The 22,196-nt window shown below is 31.9% G+C and overlaps 1 protein-coding gene across 1 annotated transcript; it reads right to left on the bottom strand.

Annotated features, from left to right (window-relative positions):
- Positions 1 to 9,446: 9,446 nt before the first annotated feature.
- Positions 9,447 to 10,362, bottom strand: LOC114759934 (uncharacterized). Its single transcript, XM_028949176.1, has 2 exons — positions 10,220 to 10,362; positions 9,447 to 10,130 (listed from the first exon to the last, which is right to left on the bottom strand). Exon 2 carries the CDS (start codon positions 10,014 to 10,016, stop codon positions 9,447 to 9,449), a length of 570 nt encoding a protein of 189 aa, XP_028805009.1. The 5' UTR covers positions 10,017 to 10,130; positions 10,220 to 10,362.
- Positions 10,363 to 22,196: the final 11,834 nt, after the last annotated feature.

Raw genomic sequence — 22,196 nt, 5'->3', positions numbered from 1 at the left:
AAAAAAAAAAAATCACTTTCAGTGATGACTTTCAGTGGCGACAAAAAAAGTCACCGCTGAAAATATGACTTTTAGTGGCGACTTTTATTGTAGCCGCCAAATGTAGGACTTTCTGCAGCAACTACATGTGATCGCTACTAAAAAGTACAACTTTCGGTGGCAACAAATAATGTCATTGCTAAAAATACCTTCAGCTGCGACACAAGATAGTCGCCACTGAAAGTACTTTTTGTGGCAACAAAATGTCGCCGCTAAAACATACTTTCAGTGGCGACTATTTTGTGTTGCCGTTGAAGGTATTTTCTGCGGTGACATTTTAGTCGCCATTGGAAGTGTTTTTCAAATTTCTTTTATTATTTTTATTAAAGGTTATTATATTTATATCGTAATTGTTTTTATTGGTATAATTAACTTTAAATAACCAAAGCTTTTTTTTTATGTATTATTATGTTAGGGGGAGAGTTAGCGAGAGATAATGTAGTGAGTGAGAGAGAACAGAGGAGGTAGAATGGGTGGGGTGTGTATGAAATAGAGATGTTATAATTATATATGTAAGATAGAATTAAGAATATGTGTGAGGAATGGGGTGCAAGCAAACATGAGAGAGAGAGAGATGTATGTTTGAGAGATGAGGAAAGATGGGAAGGTAGTGACAGATAGAGTGTGTGTGAGAGAGATGTAATATGTAATAATTAAAATATAATTGAAAGTGATATGGTGTGTATGAGACGAACACATTATAATTGAAAGGGATAACATAGTTAAGTTTAATAGAGAGAGATGATTATAGTTAAATTAGTGTAAGTGTATTGTGGCAACTTTTTTTGTCGCCGCTGAATATATGACCTTCAGTGGTGATGTTATCACTAAAGGGTTTACTTTCAGCGGTGACTTTTTGGAGTCGCCGCTGGAAGTAGACTTTCAGTGGTGACATTTTAGGGTCACCGCTGAAAGTAGACTTTCAATGAATGTCACCGCTAAAGGTCTCACTTTTAGCGACGACTTTCTAGTGTCATCGTTGAAAGTATAATTTAATAATATATATTTTATTTTACAATAATAATAAAAAAATTCAATTTAGCTCAATGGCAAGAAGGTTGGACACGCGAGGAGGTGGTCACGAGTTCAAATCTTAAAGAAGACACATTTAAGATGAAAATATTTAGGTGGTGATGTGGTGGCCAGAGGGTGACATGGCATGAGAGTCGTGATGTAGCAATGATATGGAGGTGGTTAGTGATGACGTGACAATCCGTGGCAATGACATGGCATCAGTAAAACTAATTTTTCCTAGGCATCACTTTCTGTGGTGACAAAAAAGTCGCTGCTGAAAGTCACTTTTGGCGGTGACTAACTGTCGTCGCTAAAAGTTCTTTCAGTAGCGACAAAAAAAAAACACCGCTGAAAGTCACTTTCAGAGGCGACAAATGTCGTCATCCTTCAACAGCGACTTTTAGAAGTTTCAGCGGTGACTTTTTGTCGCCGCTGAAAGTCAATTTTTTTTTGTAGTGCATGTGTTTTTTTGGAACCTCTTCACTACATGGTAAAATTCACTTCATGTGACCAATGAGACTAGGGCTCGTGAAAAGGTAAGTTTCTTATAATATAGCAAATCAAAATTTGAATTCGTGTTAGGATATGTGTTTACATTCAGTACTTGACACTGCTTTAATTATTATTGTTTTCAAAAGAATGGTGCATATACCTGTAAAAAGAATGGCTTCATGTGATGTGGTTTGCCATGAAAAATAGGAGAAAATGGACTATTTAATTACACACTAATGTGTTGTCTTGCTTGTGTTTTATTTTAAAAATATTCTCGCAAAGTTTTTGGTGAAAATGAATTTTTGATCTTGGTTTATTAATTTTATGAAACGTCTCTTCAATAATTTAATTTTATTAGTTTCATTAACAAAAAAATGTCGATATTGGAATTTTCAATATTAATAAAACATTATTTTCAAACGTTTACACATTAACTAAACTTTTAAAATAATAATAATTGACAAAAAGTTCACCATTTGAGACTAACAATATTAGAGCTGGAAGGCGAAACAAATGCTTCATAAAATTTTAAGATATTACCTCTTTAACATACTAACCTATAGTAGTTATAATATTTCACATCTCACTCCATCGATAATTATAAACAATGCCTAATTCTTCATAAATCCCACTCTCTCACCCTTTAATTATTGAAAGAAAGGGACAATTACATTGAAATAATACAATTGCATAACCCAATATTTATTTGTGCATATACATTTATAAGAGCTATATATAGACCATTTGATTTAATTGGTAAAAGAATTGTAGTAGTTTAGAGTTCGAGTAAGAGAATGCAATCACATTATTTTTTGAGATATTGGGTGCCCATAAAAAGGGATATATATATATATATAAGCTGAAGGGTCCAAATCCAACATTTAAATGTGGCAAACTAAAATTTGAATTCTTACTAAGAGACGTGCTTATATTTAATGTTTGATAGTACCTCAAATAAAATTGCCTTTAATGAAAACATACCTATGCCTAGTTTAAAAATAAAATAAAATAAAAAATCAACAAAGGCAAGTCAATTCGCTACTGCACAAAATTATTCAGGAAGCAACTCAACCACAAGGTGATGGCAACAGTGACAGTTTAACGCAAACACTCGCACAAAAACATGTCAATGCAAACTTAAACTCAGAATCTCATTCAAGGGCGATCGCTATAGTTACTATTGATATAACTAGAAGTTGACAAAGTAAAGGTTACTAGTCATTAAAATGTACTACCTCCTGTCTTTAATATAAGACCCTATTTAATTTTTATTTTGGTCGTAAATATAAGACCCCAATCCACTTTGTCTCTCATATTTGTAAATTTTTTTTAAAGTAGCTCTTCTAACAATAATAGTTATAGTCAATACACTTGATTAGTAAGGATATTTTAGAAAAGACAACACCTATTTAGGATAAATAACTAACTCAACTTACTTCTTTAATCTCTTCAAATTAGTCAATTGACTTTTATAATTAAGACGGAAGTAATATATTATATGCGCGCACACACACATATATGTATGTATGTATGAATAATGCAATCATTTGGTTAAAGGAAAGTGTGATTGAAGAGAAATAAATGGTGAGGAGCAGATGTTGCGTGTAAGAAAAGCTTATCAGAAAAAATGAGCCTGACTACAAATTAACGTACCATTCCCTGCAACATTCATTTCCTGACACTTCTGTGCCTTCCTGCCTTCATGCATACTATTCTGCATTTTATATTATATATATATACATGCATCTCTCTCTCTCTCTCTCTCTCACATTCATGGTCATGCATGGCTTTCTGAGTAATTAAGCAAAGGAAAGAAAGTGAAGAAGCTCGAAATGCATCACATGTACAGAAACAGCTGCAGGATGCTATGAACAAAAATATATTGAAACGCATAGTTATATGGAGTGACATTATTCATTAACATCAAAAACCTATCTGGCTTTATTTTTTATTGTTGTAGTTTGATCGATATTTGACTTTAGTCTCTGTAGTTAGCTTCATAAGGATTTGTCTAAAGAGTAACTTGTTTGTAAAGAGTGTAAGGCTTTGTCTGGTTCAGCAGAGGGAACGGAATGTGAGGTTAATTAAGGGGAGAGGAGTGAAGGCAAGGAAAGGTTATGTGTATTGTTTAGTTTGAGGAGAAGGGAGAGGAGGAAGATTTCGGGTTTGGCCCATGAAAGGACAGAAAGTAATTATAAGCTGACAAATATACTCTTATTTCTTTAGTTTGATTTCTTTATTATTTTATTAAAATATTTATATCATAATTATTATTTTTTAATTTATGAATATAAAAAAAAAACAAGTTATCTTAAATATATAAAATATTTACATATCTATAGTTTATCATCATTATCAAATATACATATCATAAAAAATACATACTTGTCATATTATATCAAGAAAAATAGCACAATCATGATAAAAATATTATATCATTATTATAAAATATCATTACACAATTTTCTCGATATAGATATGAATTCTTTAAAAAGCATCAATTTATAAGGGTTTGTTAAATTGTTCAATGGAAGGGACGGAAGAAAAAATTTGAATGAGCTCAATTCAAAAATTGAAGAAATAGAATTAAAAGTTTTTAATTAATTTTTATTACTCTTTTATCTTATGTCTTCTCTTTATTGAAATTTTAAAAGGAAAAATCCTTTAAAAAGACAATTAAATATCCCAAATTCTTATTTGGGTCATTAAAATTGTCAAATTCCTAATTAGGTCACATGACCCAAAAAAAATTTCAAAATTTTATTAAATGACTTTGATGGCCTTTTTATTAGAAACTAAAAGAGTAGAATTCTAAATTAACGTGTTTTATTTTGCAATTAAAACCTTTCAATTTTAAATTTCTAATTTTCTTTTACCAAGACACACTTATGTTAGTCTTTGAATAAAATTTGATTATAATACAATCTTGAAAGTAAATAAGTTCAATTACGTATTTCACAAGTTTCAATTCTAAACTAACAGTTTTATGTCTCCAAAATACAATTGCAATAGTCTTTAAATAAAATTTGATCATAATACAACCTTGACAATGAACATGTTCCACTTTGTAGTCAAAATATTTCAATTTTCAATTCACAATTTTTTGTCTCTATGACAATTATAATAAATCTTTGAATAAAATTTGATCACAATAAAACCTTAAAAATTAATATGTTCGTGCCATTTCACAATTAAACACATTTTAATTCTAAATTAATAATTTTTTTGTCTCCATAACAAATTTGTAATAAGTCTTTCAATAAAATTTTATCACAATGCAACCTTAAAAATTAATATGTTTCATTTCGCAGTTAACATATTTCAATTATAAATTAATAACTTTATGTCAAGATGAAAGTATGTCAAGATGAAACTATTATGATTAGGGGGAAGATTTAATATAAAATCTAACTTACCATTGTCCCTTTGATCGATTTTTCAACTTTGTAATTGTAGATGTCAAGTTTCCTTCGTCTAGAGATCTTATGCAATGTGAGAATGATAGAAAATCCTCATTTCTCTATGTTTCTAATGAAAGGGACATTATAGTCATTTAATAAAATTTTAAAATTTTTTTTTGGGTCATGTGACCTAATTAAGAATTTAACAAATTTAATGACCCAAATAAGAATTTAAATTATTTTAGTGTCTTTTTAAAAGATTTTCTCTTTTTAAAACCCCACTTCTCCAATTTTTTTAAATCAAATTTATTAAAAAAATTTTCCTCCCTCCATTTCCCTTATACCAAACATATGGAATGTGAAGCACATTAAATGTGTGCTAAAAACATGATTCCAAGATTTAAAAAAAAAGACAAACTATTGCATAATACTACATCCAATCCTTAATATAAGATCTAATTAAATAATTTGAAGAGATTAAGAAAATTACTAAATTATTTTATAGTATTTTTATTTATTATTTTTATCTAAACTAATTTGCCTCACTTATAAATTGATATATAATCTAATGATTCATAAAAGCATTTTAAAGAGATTATATAACATATATTATAATTAGGTAATTTAATAACTTTCTTAATCTCCCCAAAGTAGTCAGTTAGGCTTATATTGAGGACTGGAAATAATATTATATGATACATTATATCTTCATTAATTAAGAAAATGTTTGGAAGATACTTTATAATTATATTAAAGATGACATCTTCATTTACCTTCACTTTTTAATTACAAGGAATATGTTCTAACACCGTGAAGCTAAAGTATAATAAGTGAGATCAAACATGCCCTCTTCATTTACATTATAAAATCACTCAACAAAAATTTTTGTGCAAGTTGAGACAAAACTTCTATCATGTACTTAATTTATACACCATAAAATTATTTTTAAAAAAGTTAATTTAAACACTTTCTAAGTTTTCATATTACTAAATTATTGGTGGTTTATTACCCCATCTTTTTCATAACCTTGTTTGTATTTTTGTTAAAAATAAAGTTGTCTGTCCACATCTGTCAATCTGCACTTTGCACATACACAACGCAGCCTGGCCATGTAGCGGGTCTTTTTGTTACGACAAGTAACTCTGAAGCAGCCACAGACTGACTTTTGCAAAGCCCCAGAAAAACATATAGTTCAAACTGAACAGTACACACATTTACATCTCTTTGGCTATTTATATTATATATGTTTATGATTTACGATAATAATTTGTAAATCTCAAGAAAACATAACTAAATCTGACACCATTTAATTGGTTGTTTCGAGGAAAAGGATGGAGTTGACCCTGTCACCAACAAATTGAATGCCTTTGTTGTTTGATAAATTTTTTTTTTTTTTGAAAAATCTCAAAATTACCTTCAATGAAACAATAGCTAGAAGAGATTGGTTAATTAATTAAAAAATTTTATAGTTAGGAATATTAGGCAAAAAATTATTTTAAATAAGGTGTTATTATGTTATATTATGAAACGTGTAAGAAGTTATTATAATGAAACCACAAGAAGTAATTGGTCTCTCTAATTTATAATATAAACATCAAATAACAAAATTATACAGTTTAAAAAGTTAGTTAAAATTGATTAAAGACAATAAAAATATAAACAAAATGCAACTTACTTTCCTAGATCGTCCTTATTAGTGCAGAGGCTAGGTGAAAAAGAGAATAAGTGAAAAAAAGGAAATGAAATAAAATAGGGGGAAAAAAAAGAAATGAGAGAAACATAAAATTAAAAGGATTTATTGTAATCCTACATATAAGATCCAAATTTAATTTGTCTCTCAAATTTTTAATTCTCTTTACATTTTTGAAATTGATTGCATGTATTAATAAGAGGTTTTTTTTATTGAAACAGTAGCTTTCAATGGAAATAATAAAAAAGATACTTTAGGAAAAGTAGCACACATTTTTGTTATAAGTAACTACTTTAATAATTTTTCTTAATTTTTATAAATTAATTATCAAATTTTTATATTTTTATTTGTAGCACTTGAAATCATCAATTAGTTGTTTGATCTGCCAAATATGATTATATTATCAACCAATAAATAGGATTTTTAAACTAGTTGATCTGCTTCCTGAACCAGTCAATTAAGTGGTTGTACCAAAATATTTTGAATAAATTGTAAACTTTTTTTCTAATTTCAGAGCAACCATATACTCAGCCAAACAAAGGAAAAGCAACAATAGAAGACAATTTTCCTTGTAAGAATATTCGCGCGTTTAAAAGTATTGGGCCAACAAAATGCTTTTTGAGCCAACATATATCCATGAATTCAGGATTCGAATTATTGTCCTTCAACCCAATTCAAAGATCCAATACAAACCTTTTATTTCTTGGCTTAAAGACCTACTCAATGACTAGAGGTTAATTTCTCGATGAACCAAAATTCAAAATGTCATTAAGGGGGTGTTTAAGGCAAAACCATGGTTTGCAGAATAGCTTTTGGAGAATAGATTCTGGAGAGAATAGATTTTGAAAGAATAGATTTTCTGAAAAAGTGATTCTGATAAAGTGAGAGTGTTTGGATAATTATTGTCAGAAGTGCTTTTTGATATATAGAAATTACTAAAAAGGACATAAGTTTAAATGATAATTACATATAAGATATATTTCATAATATATGTTTATTTGAAGTAATAAATTTATTAATAATATATATTTTGGCAACATAATAAATATGGCATAAATAATATAAATAATAAGAAATTAGTGTGTATATATATTAATAAAATAAATAAATATGTTTTTAGGAAAATGATTTATTTTGCCAAAGAAAATATTATTATTTCTTAAAGATTTTAAAGATGAAATCCCATAATTTTGTTTCACAAAATTAAATAACCACACAAAAAAATTTCATATTAATTGTCTTAATAATAGAGGTTGCAACGAAATATATTTGTTCAAGTAGGTTTTTTTAACAACACATTACATTATCTGAAAAGAAAAAATAAAATAAAAAGGACATAACTACTTTTGTATGTAGTGAACAATTTGATCTTTATAGAGTCACGAAGCCGAGCCATGTGAGATGAAGAATCTACTGATGAAGGTATATGTGAAGATCCAACTCCATCATCATCATTTTCTTCTGCATAAGAACCTTCTTGTTCAAACTGAATGAAACCAGGATCAGAAATGGATGTTGATCTAATGAAGTTATGTATGGCCATGGTTGCACAAACAATTTGAACCTGTGTTGAAAAGTCATAGCTCGGCATGTTTCCTAAAATTGCAAACTTACTCTTCTAAACTCCAAAAGTTCTTTCGATAGTGCTTCGTAGACTTGAGTGCAAATAATTGAACGCCTCATTGTCATTTTCAAGTGCAGATGACCTTCGGAAATCAGGAAGATGGTAGCGTTCACGTCTGTAGGGACCAAGGTATCCCATGGGTGTCGGATAGCAGCATCCACCAAATAATATTTGCTTACATGAAATATATGATTGGTGTCAATAAAATTTGTTTTCTAACAGTTAAGTATAAATAAATTGTAGGAATTTAAAATATACCTTGAGGCGGATGGGGAAAGTTCATGGAAGGAGTTGTGGGGGCATGGTCAAATATACGAGCATCATACGCACTACCTTCCTATCCGGCCAATACAAAAGTGAAGCACATGTCCCAATCGCAAACTGCCATTACATTTTGCGTCACTCTTCCTTTCCGGTTAATAAATTTTGTTTGCTCAGTTGCATCAACAATGCATGAAATATGTGTTCCATCAATTGCTCCAATAGCATGTTTGAAAAAGGGCCAGTATCGACCACCGGGCCGTATTTTTGTATGCAAATGCTGAAACGTTGGATCTTTTGGTTTGATGTTGGTCATAGCAAGTCTACAGCATGCCAGTAAGACATTATGAAAATGTCTACTAATTGTCTCCCCTGAATGCTGAAATCTTTCTTGCTGCATCCTACTACTAAGCGCATGGCCAACGGTATTTAAAAACATTGTAACCATTTCATGTATCCCAACATTTCTAGTTTCTCTTAGACCATGTTGTTGCAATTCTGTGCAAAGACTAAAGAACACTTCCCTTTCCATCCTAAACATGTTATAACAACGAGTGGAATGGCCTTGTAGAACGTCCCTTACCCATGCCTTGCCTGTATAAATACTTGTATGCTGGGGCTCTTTACACAAATGAAGAGAAGCCTATCCACCAACCGCTACTGCAACTTGATTAACCCGTTTGTTCCGTCGTTTACGATACTTTTCCGCAATTTTAATTTCATTAGCCATTTTTTGTCTTGTCCTGTGCACATAGACATAAAATTCAGAAACCCTGATATGAAATTACTTAACATTTAACAAGAAAATAAGTTGTTTAATTCCTACAGAAATTCAGTAGTCACATAATACAATAGTCTGGTTACATCATTCCTAAAAATAGATACAAATTATCGCAGTCATCTTTTAAGCAACATAAATGAAGTCTCAATCCTTAGTTGCATGCTTCAAGAAGATCAGTAGTTTTTCCCTCTTGTTCTTCAGAGCCACATACATCTCCCTTGCAGCTGGCTTGTCCATAAGAAGTGTTGTGCACCGGCCAAACAGATCAGGATCATCAACAATTTCATCAACTTCATTAAGGTGTTCCATGACTCCCGCAATTGACGTCTCATAAGCACGTGCTTCTTCTTTTAGCTTCCTAGCACGTGCTTCTGAAATCTCTTCATGTTCACGCTGAGAATCATTTTCATTTGCCTGAGCTATCCTGCTTAGTGCATCCGCTATTTTCATAGTGGTAGTAGATTTCTTCTTCATGGATTCACCCTTTTTTCTAACCCCTAATGAGCTACTAGGTCGACTGCCACCTGTGCTTTTACCCCCACGAATGGTTTCCTGTCTCATTCCAGTGTTGCCTCCACTTCCTCCACTATTGTCATTGAATGTGACTGAATTAAACTCCCCGCTTATGCCAGTTGGTGCCCCCAAAATTTCATCACTATCTCCAGATCTTTCTTCCATATCATTTTCAGGAACTCCTTCGCTTGGAAGTGTCATGGAAGAAGGTGCCCATGACTGTGGTCCAGTCACAGCTACAGACCCAAAGAGTTGAGTCAATTCAGCCCGAAATTGAAGCCCTCTTTCTCTAAATTTCTCATAGCCTGGAACTTCCTGCGCATTCAACGCCAAAAATATTATACATCATACAAAAAACGTTAACATGGGAGAAAATACAAGCTCAAATAAAGTTAAATGATTACCACTATTTTCTTCTCCCACCAATCATCAGGGGCACTAACAGTATTCCTTTCGGCATCCCATCCTAAACCTGTCTCACGGAGCAGCCTATCCCATAATTGCCACTCCTTTCGCAAGGTATCAAATTTGTTCTTCAATTGGATTTTTGTATAAACTCTCCCAATCTTTGCAGCAAAGTTCTCCTCAATACTTGTCCAAGCAGGCTTTGTCAAACTAGTTCCTCTTCTTCCCCCTTTTTCAACTTCTTCAATACACAGGTCAATAAAGACCTTTGTGGCTCTTATATCCCACGAAGCTTTGCTATTTTTTTTATTCATTATGCTATAAACCAATTACAACAGTTCAGTTATCACAAGTTCAACCCAAAAGGCATACCATTCAGTTCAGGAGATATGATATAATAGGATAGTATTTAACAAGTATAGCCGCGTGTTTTATAATCCAACGGTATACATACACATTAATAATGACTCTTTTTCCAAGGGAATTCTTTTTGGTTAACTGACCCAATTTGGCTACAACCAACGATCAAAATCCCATACATATTTCGGTTAACCACTATAACACTGCAAAAGCAACCATCAAGCACAAAAGAGAAAAATTCGAGTGTCCTGTCTCCAAAATAAAATCCACCAAAGGGAAAATAAGATCAAAAAACCCAGATTTGATCAACACACACGAATGCTCTGTCTCTCATACACACACACGAAGCACAACCAGTCACAACCGAGATATTTCCCATCGTATACACACACGATTACCATCAAACAAAATGAAGCCACAAATAGTCACACGCGGCGTTGGCTAAGAAGATTGGGCTTAACTGAAACTCAACATTGTTTTTGGTTTGTCAATAACATAATTTTCTGTCATATCTGATCGGTGTCAAGAAAGCAACCAAAAAAATCAGCCACTACAAGTGAACAAAGCATAAGCAACCGGTGAAACCAACATCTGATTCGGAAGAAAAAAACGACGCTGGACGACCTCTGTTTTGGGGGAAAAAAATGACGCTTGACGACCTCTGTTTCGGGGAAAAAATACGACGCTAGATGGATTCATAATGCACCAGATCTTCCATCTCCAGCCACAACTAACAAGGAAGATGACAGCTCACCTGAAACGTTGGATCTGACCGACGGAAGAAAAGACGGCGACCAGAGCAGCTGATATCCGGAAGAACTCAACACTGAAGATATTAAAAATCTGTGAATGGATCTTCTTTTGGCAAGCCCAGTAACCTCACCAGCGTTGAAAGTCACGAGCTCAACGACCTCCCCGGTGGCAAGAAGACCCGTCGAGCTTCAGAAGGGGCGACGGCGAAAGAATGATATGCGCTTGTGTTCAGTGAAAATCGTCCGCGCGGAGTGTGTTCTTTCTTACCACCGTCGAGCTTCAGAAGGGGCGACGATTATTTTTTCTGAATGGGAGGAGGCGATCTCACCGACGGCAATGAATTTTTCGTATAGGAAGCGGCGATCTCACCGTTGGCGACACTAGAAGTAAGCAGAATGGGAGAAGAGAGATCTTTCAGCAAGCATATTTCAGAGCCACAGACAAGTTTTCTACCGTTGAAGAGAATCTCTGACAGGAGTGATAATTGCGAGCCTTCAGAATCCATAATTTCCCAGCTTATACGAAAACCATGGTTTGGCTGGCCAAAACCATGGTTTTCACCGAAACCCAGGTTTTTCAAAATTTTGGGGTGTTTAGCAATCACCCTTCCCAAACCATGGTTTGGGAGCCAGAAGTGCTTCTAGGGTGATTCCTAAACACCCCTTAAGAAAGGTACCCGTATTCCATATCCAATACTGTCTAGAATAGAATTATTTCTTGTAAAAAGATATATATGCGTAGAAAATTTAGTGGGGGCTTAATTATTCTATTTCTAGAAAAAGATATATATGCAAATTAGTCCCTTATGTTCAAGTAGCATTTTCTGCAACTCACATTTCTCTTTTGCAACTTAACTTTCTTCTGTGTAACTGATCTTCCTTTGTTGAATCTATTATTTTAAGGACTATTTCTTAATTAATTTTCTGATGAAGGATTTATTCCCAACTTTTCCTACCAAAATTTAGTGGGGGCTTAATTATTATCAATTCTTTTTTTTTGTTGGGGAAAAAATGGTGGACGGACATTACAAGTTCATTTCCCAACTTTACACAATCCAATTTAGTTCCTGTGAATTATTATTCTATTGTGTTCTACTCCAACATTTTCTTTGTTCAATTCTCAACCGTTGAAAAATCTTCAATATTGTTCTACTACTTTAATGATAAATTACATTATGGGTGCAAATCTTATAAGATATGTGTTTGAATGCCATGATAACTTATATAAAGATCAAAATTATTATGAAAACTATTATTATAATTGAAAGTCACTAGAAATACATAGAACTATTAAATTTAAAAGAAACATTAATTTAAATATAGTAATTAACAAATTTAATAAAATTTCTTGGCAAAAAAATTTAATAAAATTTACTACTAATGCTCAACTGCAAAAATCATTGTGAAACCTCTTCAAATTTATCAAGACATTTTAATTGCATCAAGTCAGAGTTTGTAGTGATATCATTAAATTAATGGGACACATCCAAAGCGATTTATCTTTGATAAATTAGAGATCTCAACATATGCAACTTTCATCCATATAAATCTATTACTTATTATTACTACGTGTCTAAAGAAGTAAGTGAAATAAAGAACAGAACCAGCATACTTATAATAATTCAAATTAAAAACCCCTGCTTTAGATTTTCTTTCTTCCACAACATTTGTAGCCTGAGTACATAGCCTTAACATATAAGCATCAACACCTTTAAAACAAACAACAAATCTATTTCAGAAATCCTCATACCAGAGCTTTAGAACTGGTTTGGAATAGAAAGTTTTTAAATTGTAATTTATGAAATGCCATGTAAGCATGTGAAATGAGTTTTGTCTTAACTTACATAACACATGCTTATAAACATTTAAATAAGCAGATCCAAACAATGCCTAAGGCAGTCATCATTTGGTTAAAGCAAAAAGTGATTGTAGCGTGTAAGCAAACCTCATCAGAAAAATGCATGAGCATGACTACAAGTGAAAGTACCATTTCCTGCAACATTATTTCACTGACAAGTCCGCTCCTTCATGCACATAATATTATGTGTTTGTATGCGTGTGTGTCTCTCTCTATATATATTGTATTCTCTCTCTTCTCTTTCATGGGCGTGTAGGGCTGTCTGAGAAAGCTAATTGAAGAGAAAAGAAAAGAAAGTGAAGAAACTGAGAGCATATATGTCATCTGATGATATAGCACTGCAACAGCTGCACGATATTTGGAGTGCCAGTATTTATTCACGCATTCACTAATAAAAAAGTTTTCTCTATGTATAACACATCTGCAATACTTTTTATTAGATTAGAAGGATTATCGCATAAAATTATTTCGCGTCGTAACACATATGAATAGAGAGGCAAATTCTTAAATCTTAAGCTTGTTTTTCAAGAATAACTTTTTAATCATGATTTACATTATATAATCTAAGTATTTGATGAGTAACATTTTGAATTTTAGACTTAAAAGTACTAGAATAAGCCTGAAATGGGTAGGCTATCAAACTCCTCTTGGCAAGAGTTCTAGAAGTTTCCTGAAAGAACGTAAAGATTTTTAGGGATTAAATCGCAAAGTAAGAGTTTTCTGAAATCGCAAGACAAGTAAGTTAAAGACTCTAATGAAGTCTCAAAGGCTCAAGTATGAGAATTAGAGATTGTTAAGTGCCAAAGGGTGTGCTATGAACTTCAGTAAGATGAGTTCTAAGGCTAAACACAAGCTAGGACTGGATTGTAAATGCGAAAGGGTTTGAGTTGAAAAGAGCAGTGATGGAAACTACACCTGAAAATTTTAGAAAAATTTCAAAAAAGTGGAAAATAAGGTTTTGAGCTTCGTAAGGGGTTAAAAATGACAAAAATACTCTTGAAAGCCAATTGATGAAAATCCCAGGGTTTTGGCTAATTAGGAATATTAGCCGAAATTGAATTATGTAAAATATGAGAAAGCCTCAGATAATTGACGAAAATGGGAAATAATACTTGAAGAATTATCACATGTTTTAAAAATAATTATGTTCTCAGAAAGCAAAAATATTGGCTTTAATAGAATTTAAAGCCTATTTATATACTATCTGAGAAAAGTCGAAATAAACCGTTTATGAGCTGACTTTTGACTTAAGAAAAATTAGAGAAATTTTCTGTGATAAAAAGATAATATTGATACCCAGAGACAGATTTTCAGAGTTATGGATCGATAGAGAGAATTTGGTCAAATTTACTTCGAAATAAATATTATTAAATATTTTAACGGAAGAACAAGAGAAGAGTATAAATCCCTCTTTAGGCGTGTCATATAATATCATATGAGATTCATTGTGATGGAAAAAGGCTTCCAAAACATGTCCTAGGGTTATTGGATAAGTTAGAACCTAAAGAAGTATCCGATACGACGTAAAATCGTAAAATAAGTGGAGAAATAGCCAAGGATATGATTACACACGAATTTCTTCCTATTTTTGTCCGTCTTTTAAGGCAAATTTGATGAGGAGACATGACTGGAATAATACATTTTGTTAAGGATTAAATTTGGAAGAATGGAATTAAGTAAAAAAAATATCATACTTTCTTCATATGTGTGATAGGTGGCATGTGATGTGTCTCATGAGGTGGCACTTCTATTGAATGAAGGGAACACCTAAGAGGGTTAGGTGGCAAGAATCAAGAAAATGAGGAACACATGGCCAAAGAGATTAAATGAATGGCTAAGATCAAGCCACACACATACAAAATCAAGGGCTAAGATTTAAAGCAAATTTTTATAAATACTCCTCTCTTGCCATTTTGTTAAGAGTTTTGGCCAACTAAGGAAGAGAGGGAGAGGGAGAGGGAGCACAAAATTTATGAAGAAAAAGGGGAGAAGAAGAAGATCAAGGGGAACCATGCAAGATCAAACTTCAAGACAAGGTATGGTTATGGATTTTGATGTAGTTTATGTTGCTCTCTATCTTGTTGAGTTTGATTACGGTTTTTAATGAGTTTTGGAAGCTTAAAACTCTTATAGAAGGTGCTGTCCAAATTCATAAAAGGCATGAAAAGAATGATTTGAAGTTAGATTAAGCATTAAAAGGTAGAAGAGAAGACTAATCAAGTGGTTTTGTGATGAAAATTGAAGGAATCCAAAACCCTAAGAGAAGGTGCTGTCCAAATTCATAAAAGGCATGAAAAGAATGATTTGAAGTTGAATTAGGGATTCAAAGGTAGAAGAGAAGATTAATCAAGTGGTTTTATGATGAAAATTGAACCAATCCAACTTTTCCTAACTTTCTGTGAATTTTGGCCAGACTTGGGGGTTGAGTTAGGGTTGGACTTTGATGATTTTAATGCTCCAGTGTGTTTTGAATGAAAATTTATGTAGGGTAAAGGTGAGACAAGAAGTTTGGAAGTATTGAAATTAAAGATGGAATTTTGAACATTAAAGGGGCAACGTCTCCACCTCAAGGAGTTCACAGAGAAGGAGCAAGATTTTGTTAAGTCCAAGCTCATAATTGGATTCCTCATGAAAAATTGTGTGGAAAATTGTTAAGAGAATAATTTTAGAAGTCAAGATTAAAGAAGTGAAAAGTAAAGGTTAAAGCGGAATTAAGTTTGGAAGTAAGGGTTGTTAGTCATTTTCGTGGTCCTAATGAGTTGGCTATTGATGTGAAATATGAATCTAGGGCCATGAGACACCAAGAAAGAGAAATGGCAAGATTATTCAAACAATCTTGGTGGTTGGAAACCAAGGGAGCCAAAAAGGATAAGAGAAAACTTAAAGCTATAAGGTAGTGAATTTACTCTTATTATTATATACTTGATAAGTATACTTGTATGTTGATGTTGCTTGATAATGATTTAGATTATCAAAGATTGAATGTTACTCTATTTTTTGTATGTTCCATGGCCATGTGAGAATATAACATTGAGCATTAAAACATGCCATTTTATAAGCATAAAAGCATGAAAACATGCAACCAAGCACGTCATCCACCAAGTATTAATATTGCATACATATGGGTAATTGTTTGTTACTAAGATTCTCTTGAATCTCACCCTCCCTTAACCAACCCTAATAAGTGATAATGAACAAGCAAAAGGATGCATGAAATGAAAGCAAAGACAAAAGGAATTAAGGAAATGTATTGTATTACATTATGTAATTTGTATGCCAATGTATGATATAAATGTGCCACTAATGTTATGTGATGATAAATAACGATGATGATGATGGCATGTAAGACTGAACCTGATGATGTATGGAAATAGTTAGTGCATTGATGAAATAATAATACGCATGAAAAGAATTAATTATAATTTATTAATACAAGTAAGGGGGATAAGTTATTCCTAAATGAGCTATGAATTTGTGACAAAGTGAAAGTGAGGCAAAATATTAAATCTTCCCTTGAAATTTGGTGTGCTTAAAGTACACATTCTGAGCTTTAAAACAAGTGGTAGATCACCTAAAATGAATATGTGCACTAAGAGCTATGACTACTCAAAATTAGGACTAAGAAACTGAAAAATACAATTTTTACCAAATAACTAGTAAACTTTCACGAATTAATTGTTTGAATTTGTAAGGATTAAGTCCAAATTTATATTTTTTCTTTGTAGAGAATTAAATATTTTTAAATAGAATTTTGAATCACCTTAATATGATTTTTTTTTATAATTAGTTATGAATTTTTGAATTTAGACTGAAAATCTGAAATTGCCCATTGAATACTGACCTGAGTAATTAAATGTAAATTTTCAATGTGCAAGCTTGTTTCACAAACCACTTGAATCGTAACCATTCCAGACACATACTAAAAGAGGTTTAAGGAATGATATTTCATGAAAAGAGTTTTGTTTTGAATTATATGAATATGTTTATATAAACACTTAATATAAACAACTTCAAACAGGTGTTAAGTAGTCCAACTTGCTCATCATATAAAAGAGACGCTATTTTCACCAATGAGCTTAGCTTGTAGCTAAATTGATAAGAAAGCTATATGACACTTCGACCAATTAATAATATAGAATTATCTGAGCATTTAAGTTTGTTTTTTTTGCCAGCATTTAAGTATATTGTTGGATTAACTATTAGTTAGGATAATTAAATTGCCACTCATATCATTTTGCTTGGCTTGATCTCGATTATTTTGGAGTTAATTGTTTCCTAGTGATAATGCCTCTGTCGTTAAAGCACTCAATTAAACTAGGTCCTAATTAATTTGTAGTTTAGGATCGACCTAAGTCATTACTTTCAAGGAGCAAGTTATAGGTTTCTTTAGGTAAAAATTTAGCTGATAAAAAAAATGCAATAAATTGGACCAAAACTAAAATGCAAAATTCTAATTCTAAATGCAAGATGCAAATATCCTAAAATCTATATCAAAATTAAATTAAACTAAATGAATGCAATGCAATATTTTGGGGGGATTTTTTTAGAAGGAAAATAAAAATGATGAATAAAAAAATTAACTAGAAAGCAAAGAAAATTAACAAGTAAAAATTGAGAAGTTTTTCTTTAGGTAAGTTAGAGAGGACAATTTAGGATTCGCATAGATTTAACCTTACTAACCTTAATCAGTTAATTAGACCAAAGGAAAGTGATAAGAGAGTGAAATTAATAAATTTAATCATCTATTTGAAATAAAAGGAACCCTCAATTTCAAAAACCCTTAAACTATTAGAGAACTCATAACAGTATAAGGTTAGTTAATTAAGCTTATTAAAACCAATGAAAGCAACTCATATTAATTCTAAAAATTATGTTTAAAATTATTCAATTAAATAATCAGACAATTAACCAATTTAATTAAACAATTAAAAGGCAAAAGGACCCAAATTTTGCAATTCAAACCACATTGAATAAGTCATCCCTATCTTCCCAGCAATCGGAAGGTGTGCTTAAATGGACTCCTCCCTATGAAGGATGCATCAAATTTAATGTGGACGGTTCCTTTGATACACAGAGATATTCCAGAGGTTGTGGGGGTGTGGCTAGGAATCACAGGGGCGAAGTGGTTTGTGGTTTTCTTCACCGCATGATGGAAGGCTCGAGTCTCTCGTCTGAGATATTTGGAATCTTGTGGGCTTTGAAGGCAGCTTGGGAGCATGGGTTTAGAATGGTGGAAGTGGAAAGTGATTGCATCGAAGCAATTACTGCTATCCTTTCTGGGGTGGACGAGGAACATCTGGATGTGGTCACTGTTTCCGAGATTCAAATATGATAAACAGAGATTGGGAGGTGGAGATCAAGTGGTGCCACAGGGACGTAAATGGCATCGCGGACGCTCTAGCCAAAATCGCTACGTGCATGGAAACTGAACTCGTCATATTCACGGAGGTACCTGATTGGCTGCGACATGTGTTTGGAAAAGAATGCTTTAGTAGGAACCCAAATGTTAGTTTGTCTATAAGTCGCTAGTTATGTCTGCTGCTTTGTACTATCAAAAAAAAAAATTAAATTCATAATAAAAACTCAATTATAAATTCAATTAATAATGTGAAGGTTCATAAACATAAATTCCAACAAGTGTCTCAACACGAATAAAATCCAAATATTAATCCAATCGAAATATAAAGATGACAATATAGAACTAAATTGTCTCACAAAATTACAATTTAAAATTACTTAAAACTAAATAATTTCAAATTCTTGAATTAAAAAGATAAATAGAACATCACTCCCTTATGGTCTTTAAGTGCTAACCCAAGGCTCAAATCTCCTCCATGCTCCTCCCAAGTTGCCTCCCTAATAAGCTTAAGTTGCCATCAAAATCATCTTCCCTCCAAGCATAAAGACGTAAAGCACATCCATGTGGGTGAGGAAATTGAAGAAGAGTGGCGTGGGTTCTTGGTGTATGTTGAATGAAAGAGAATGGTGTATGGGATTGAAGTCAAATAATATATTGAGGGGGGTTTATGTGAATGGCCGAAAGAATGGAGCAGAACCTGGAAAGAAGGAATAAAGATAGTGATTCACAAGTGATTTGATGGTGTCCGTAGGCTATTCAAAGATGGTGAGAGACGGTAGCGTATCGTGAATATGGGACATAGGAAGATATATCGTGCAATGCGTGTCCGGAGGGATTATTTTAATAGGAGAAAAGAAAATTTTCTTGAATCCAAAACTCAAACCCATTAGTAATTAATTGACCAACTTGATATTAGCAATTGGATTGTGCTTAAATTCCAGGAAATAATTTTCCACCATTGGATTTCCTATATGCTCTTTCTTGACCTACAAGAATTTAAGTGCATCCATTAATGTAGATTATATCCAAATATAATATAATCTCTATCAAAATTAAATGTTAGATATGCATAAAAATTAAACAAGAAATTGTAAAACTTTCTAAAAATATGAGACTTGTTTCCTAAAGAAATAGAAAAAATTAATTCCAAGTCAAAAAAAGGAAATCACAAAATATTTATATTTTTAATCCAAAATCTCACTTTTTATACAAAATCCAAAAATCAACCAATTAATCCAATAATGCATAAAAATCTATTTAAGCTCAAAATTATCATTTAAATCCTGAAATTAATATGGGATAAAATGTATAAAAAGTGGGCTTTATCATTTAGCTAGTAGGTTTCTCTAAGGTTAAGTATATTCTAGCTTTCATCCTTAATATAAGAGCTAGTTGAATAATTTAAGTAGATTAAGAAAATTAGTTAAGCTAGTTATTTGTAATAAATATGTGTTATGTTTCCTAACATGTGCAATTACTACAAGGACTACCTTAAGAAAAAAATACAAATATAAGAGACAAAGCGGTTTGAAATCTTATATTTCTTTCGTCCTTAATATAAGACCTAATTGTTGAGTTGATTTTGATCCTAAATATAAGATTTAGTTCTCATATTTATTAATTTTTCCTAAGTTACCCTATGAATACTCTATCAACCATAATCAAATAAAATAGGAAGGGAAGGTATTAAAGAAGATGATTATGGTGTTAGAAAAAACATGTCATATTTCTTATAATTAACTAACTTACCTAACTTCCTTAATCTAATCAAATTAGTTAAATACTCCCTCCGTTCCTTATTATAAGAGACGAATAACCGAATTACGTTGATCAAAAAAGCAGTTAAAATTAGTTAAGAACAATCAATGTGTAAAAAATATAATTTTTTTTCCAAAAATGCCCTCATTAATAAGGAGAGAGAGTATGAGAGAGAACAATTAAATTATTGAAAGAAGAGAAGTGGGAGGGAGAGAGAGTGTGAGTTGGAGACAATAAATATGGATAAATAGGAAATCAACAAAAAAGTAGAGACAACTTTTAAATGTCTCTTATATATAGGAACATGTCATAAGCATCAAATGTCTCTTATAATAAGGAACGGAGGGAGTATGTTTTATATTAAGAACCAGAAGAGTATTTAGGATCAAATAAAATGTCAAGTCAAAAACAAGAAATCACAAAATATTTATATTTTTAATCCAAAATCTCAATTTTTATGCAAAATCCAAAAATCAATCAATTAATTCAATAATGCATAAAAATCCATTAAAGCTCAAAATTATCATTTAAATCCTAAATTAATATGGGATAAAATGTATAAAAATTAGGCTTTATCAATTCCCCAACACTTAGTCTTTGCACTCCTGGGCAAAGCAAATGAAAACCAAAGAGCAGTAAGAAAAACAAAAGAAAATCAAACAAAAGTGAATGTTCCAATCACAAGCAAAAAGCAAGTCAAAGCAATTAACATCTTTCTTATCCAAGTAATATTCTCATGAATCAAGAAAACAAACATCATGGCAATTTACTTGACAAAAGGGAATCTAAGTCAGAAATCCCTCACCAAGGTTAATGTGTATGTCACTCATCACTCAAAAGTGTAGCGGCTTGTGTTTGCACTCAAAACCATCCTACCCAATCCTCCTTCTATAGGCTTGACAAGAATCTAAATTCTTCACTAATTATAAAGCAATTACAAGCATAAATCAAAAGGATTTTTATTAGGTTGTAATGAAACTAAGGTAAAGAAAGAAAGAATATAGTGTTTGGGAGAACAAAGTTGAACATCTTAGGAAATGAAGAGAACCAATGAAAAAAAATATAATGGGATGTAAGAAACTAAATTAAACTTGAATTGGGTCATTCTTCTTCTTCTTCTTCTTTTCTACTTCTTTTTTTAAAATTGACCCAAACCATAACTCCAAATGTGTTCCTCCATCCAAAGCGCACATAACATACCACTCTTCAACTCTTAAAACATTCAAAGGGGTAGTTTTTTTTTTTTTTGGGTTGAGGAAGGAAGAAAAAAAACAAATAAAGGCTCAAAAAGAGTTAAGCAAAGGATAAATGCATGAAAAGGGTCGGCTTTTGGCTTATCTGGCTAGAAAAATTGAATTGAATGCCTTTATCATCTTTATGAATGCAAATGCACAATCGTGGTTTCAAATAAGATTCAAATCAAATTCTAGATCAAGGAAAGAGATAGGGGGTATACACACATGAAAAGAAGAAATGCATCGGGCTCAAAACCTCACTAGGCATATGATTACTAGCTCAAATTCACCTAAATCATATCTATTGCCAATCAATTCATCAACTCAAGACATGATCAATCACTTTTCAAATCAAGAATGCATCATACTTGAATCACTTCAAACTTGCAATCTTCACATTCAAAATAAAACAAAAAAAAATTTTTTGAACAGAAATTTCTTTCTTTTTTGAAAATAAGAAACAAAAACCAAAGTAAAAACCAAAATATTTTTCTTTTCCTCATTTTAAAAACAAAAACTAATAGTAGGAACAAAAATCCCTCCCCCACACTTTTGTCATGCATTGTCCTCAAGGCAAAGGGCATATCAAAACAATAGCAACAAGCAATGCAAGAAAAAGAGGAAGGAAGGAATATGACCAGATTATCCAAAGCT

This window comes from Neltuma alba, unplaced genomic scaffold (genome assembly GCF_004799145.2).
Source record: "Neltuma alba isolate B1F8T4 unplaced genomic scaffold, ASM479914v2 tig00010920_pilon, whole genome shotgun sequence".
Lineage (NCBI taxonomy): Eukaryota > Viridiplantae > Streptophyta > Magnoliopsida > Fabales > Fabaceae > Neltuma > Neltuma alba.
Note: the sequence above shows the minus strand (reverse complement) of the source record. Positions and strands in the feature narration are given on the sequence as shown.

What these genes read in the sequence shown, in the direction of transcription:
- LOC114759934 (XM_028949176.1), bottom strand. Translation starts at nt 10,016, where the DNA reads ATGACACTTCCAAGCGAAGGAGTTCCTGAAAATGATATGGAAGAAAGA.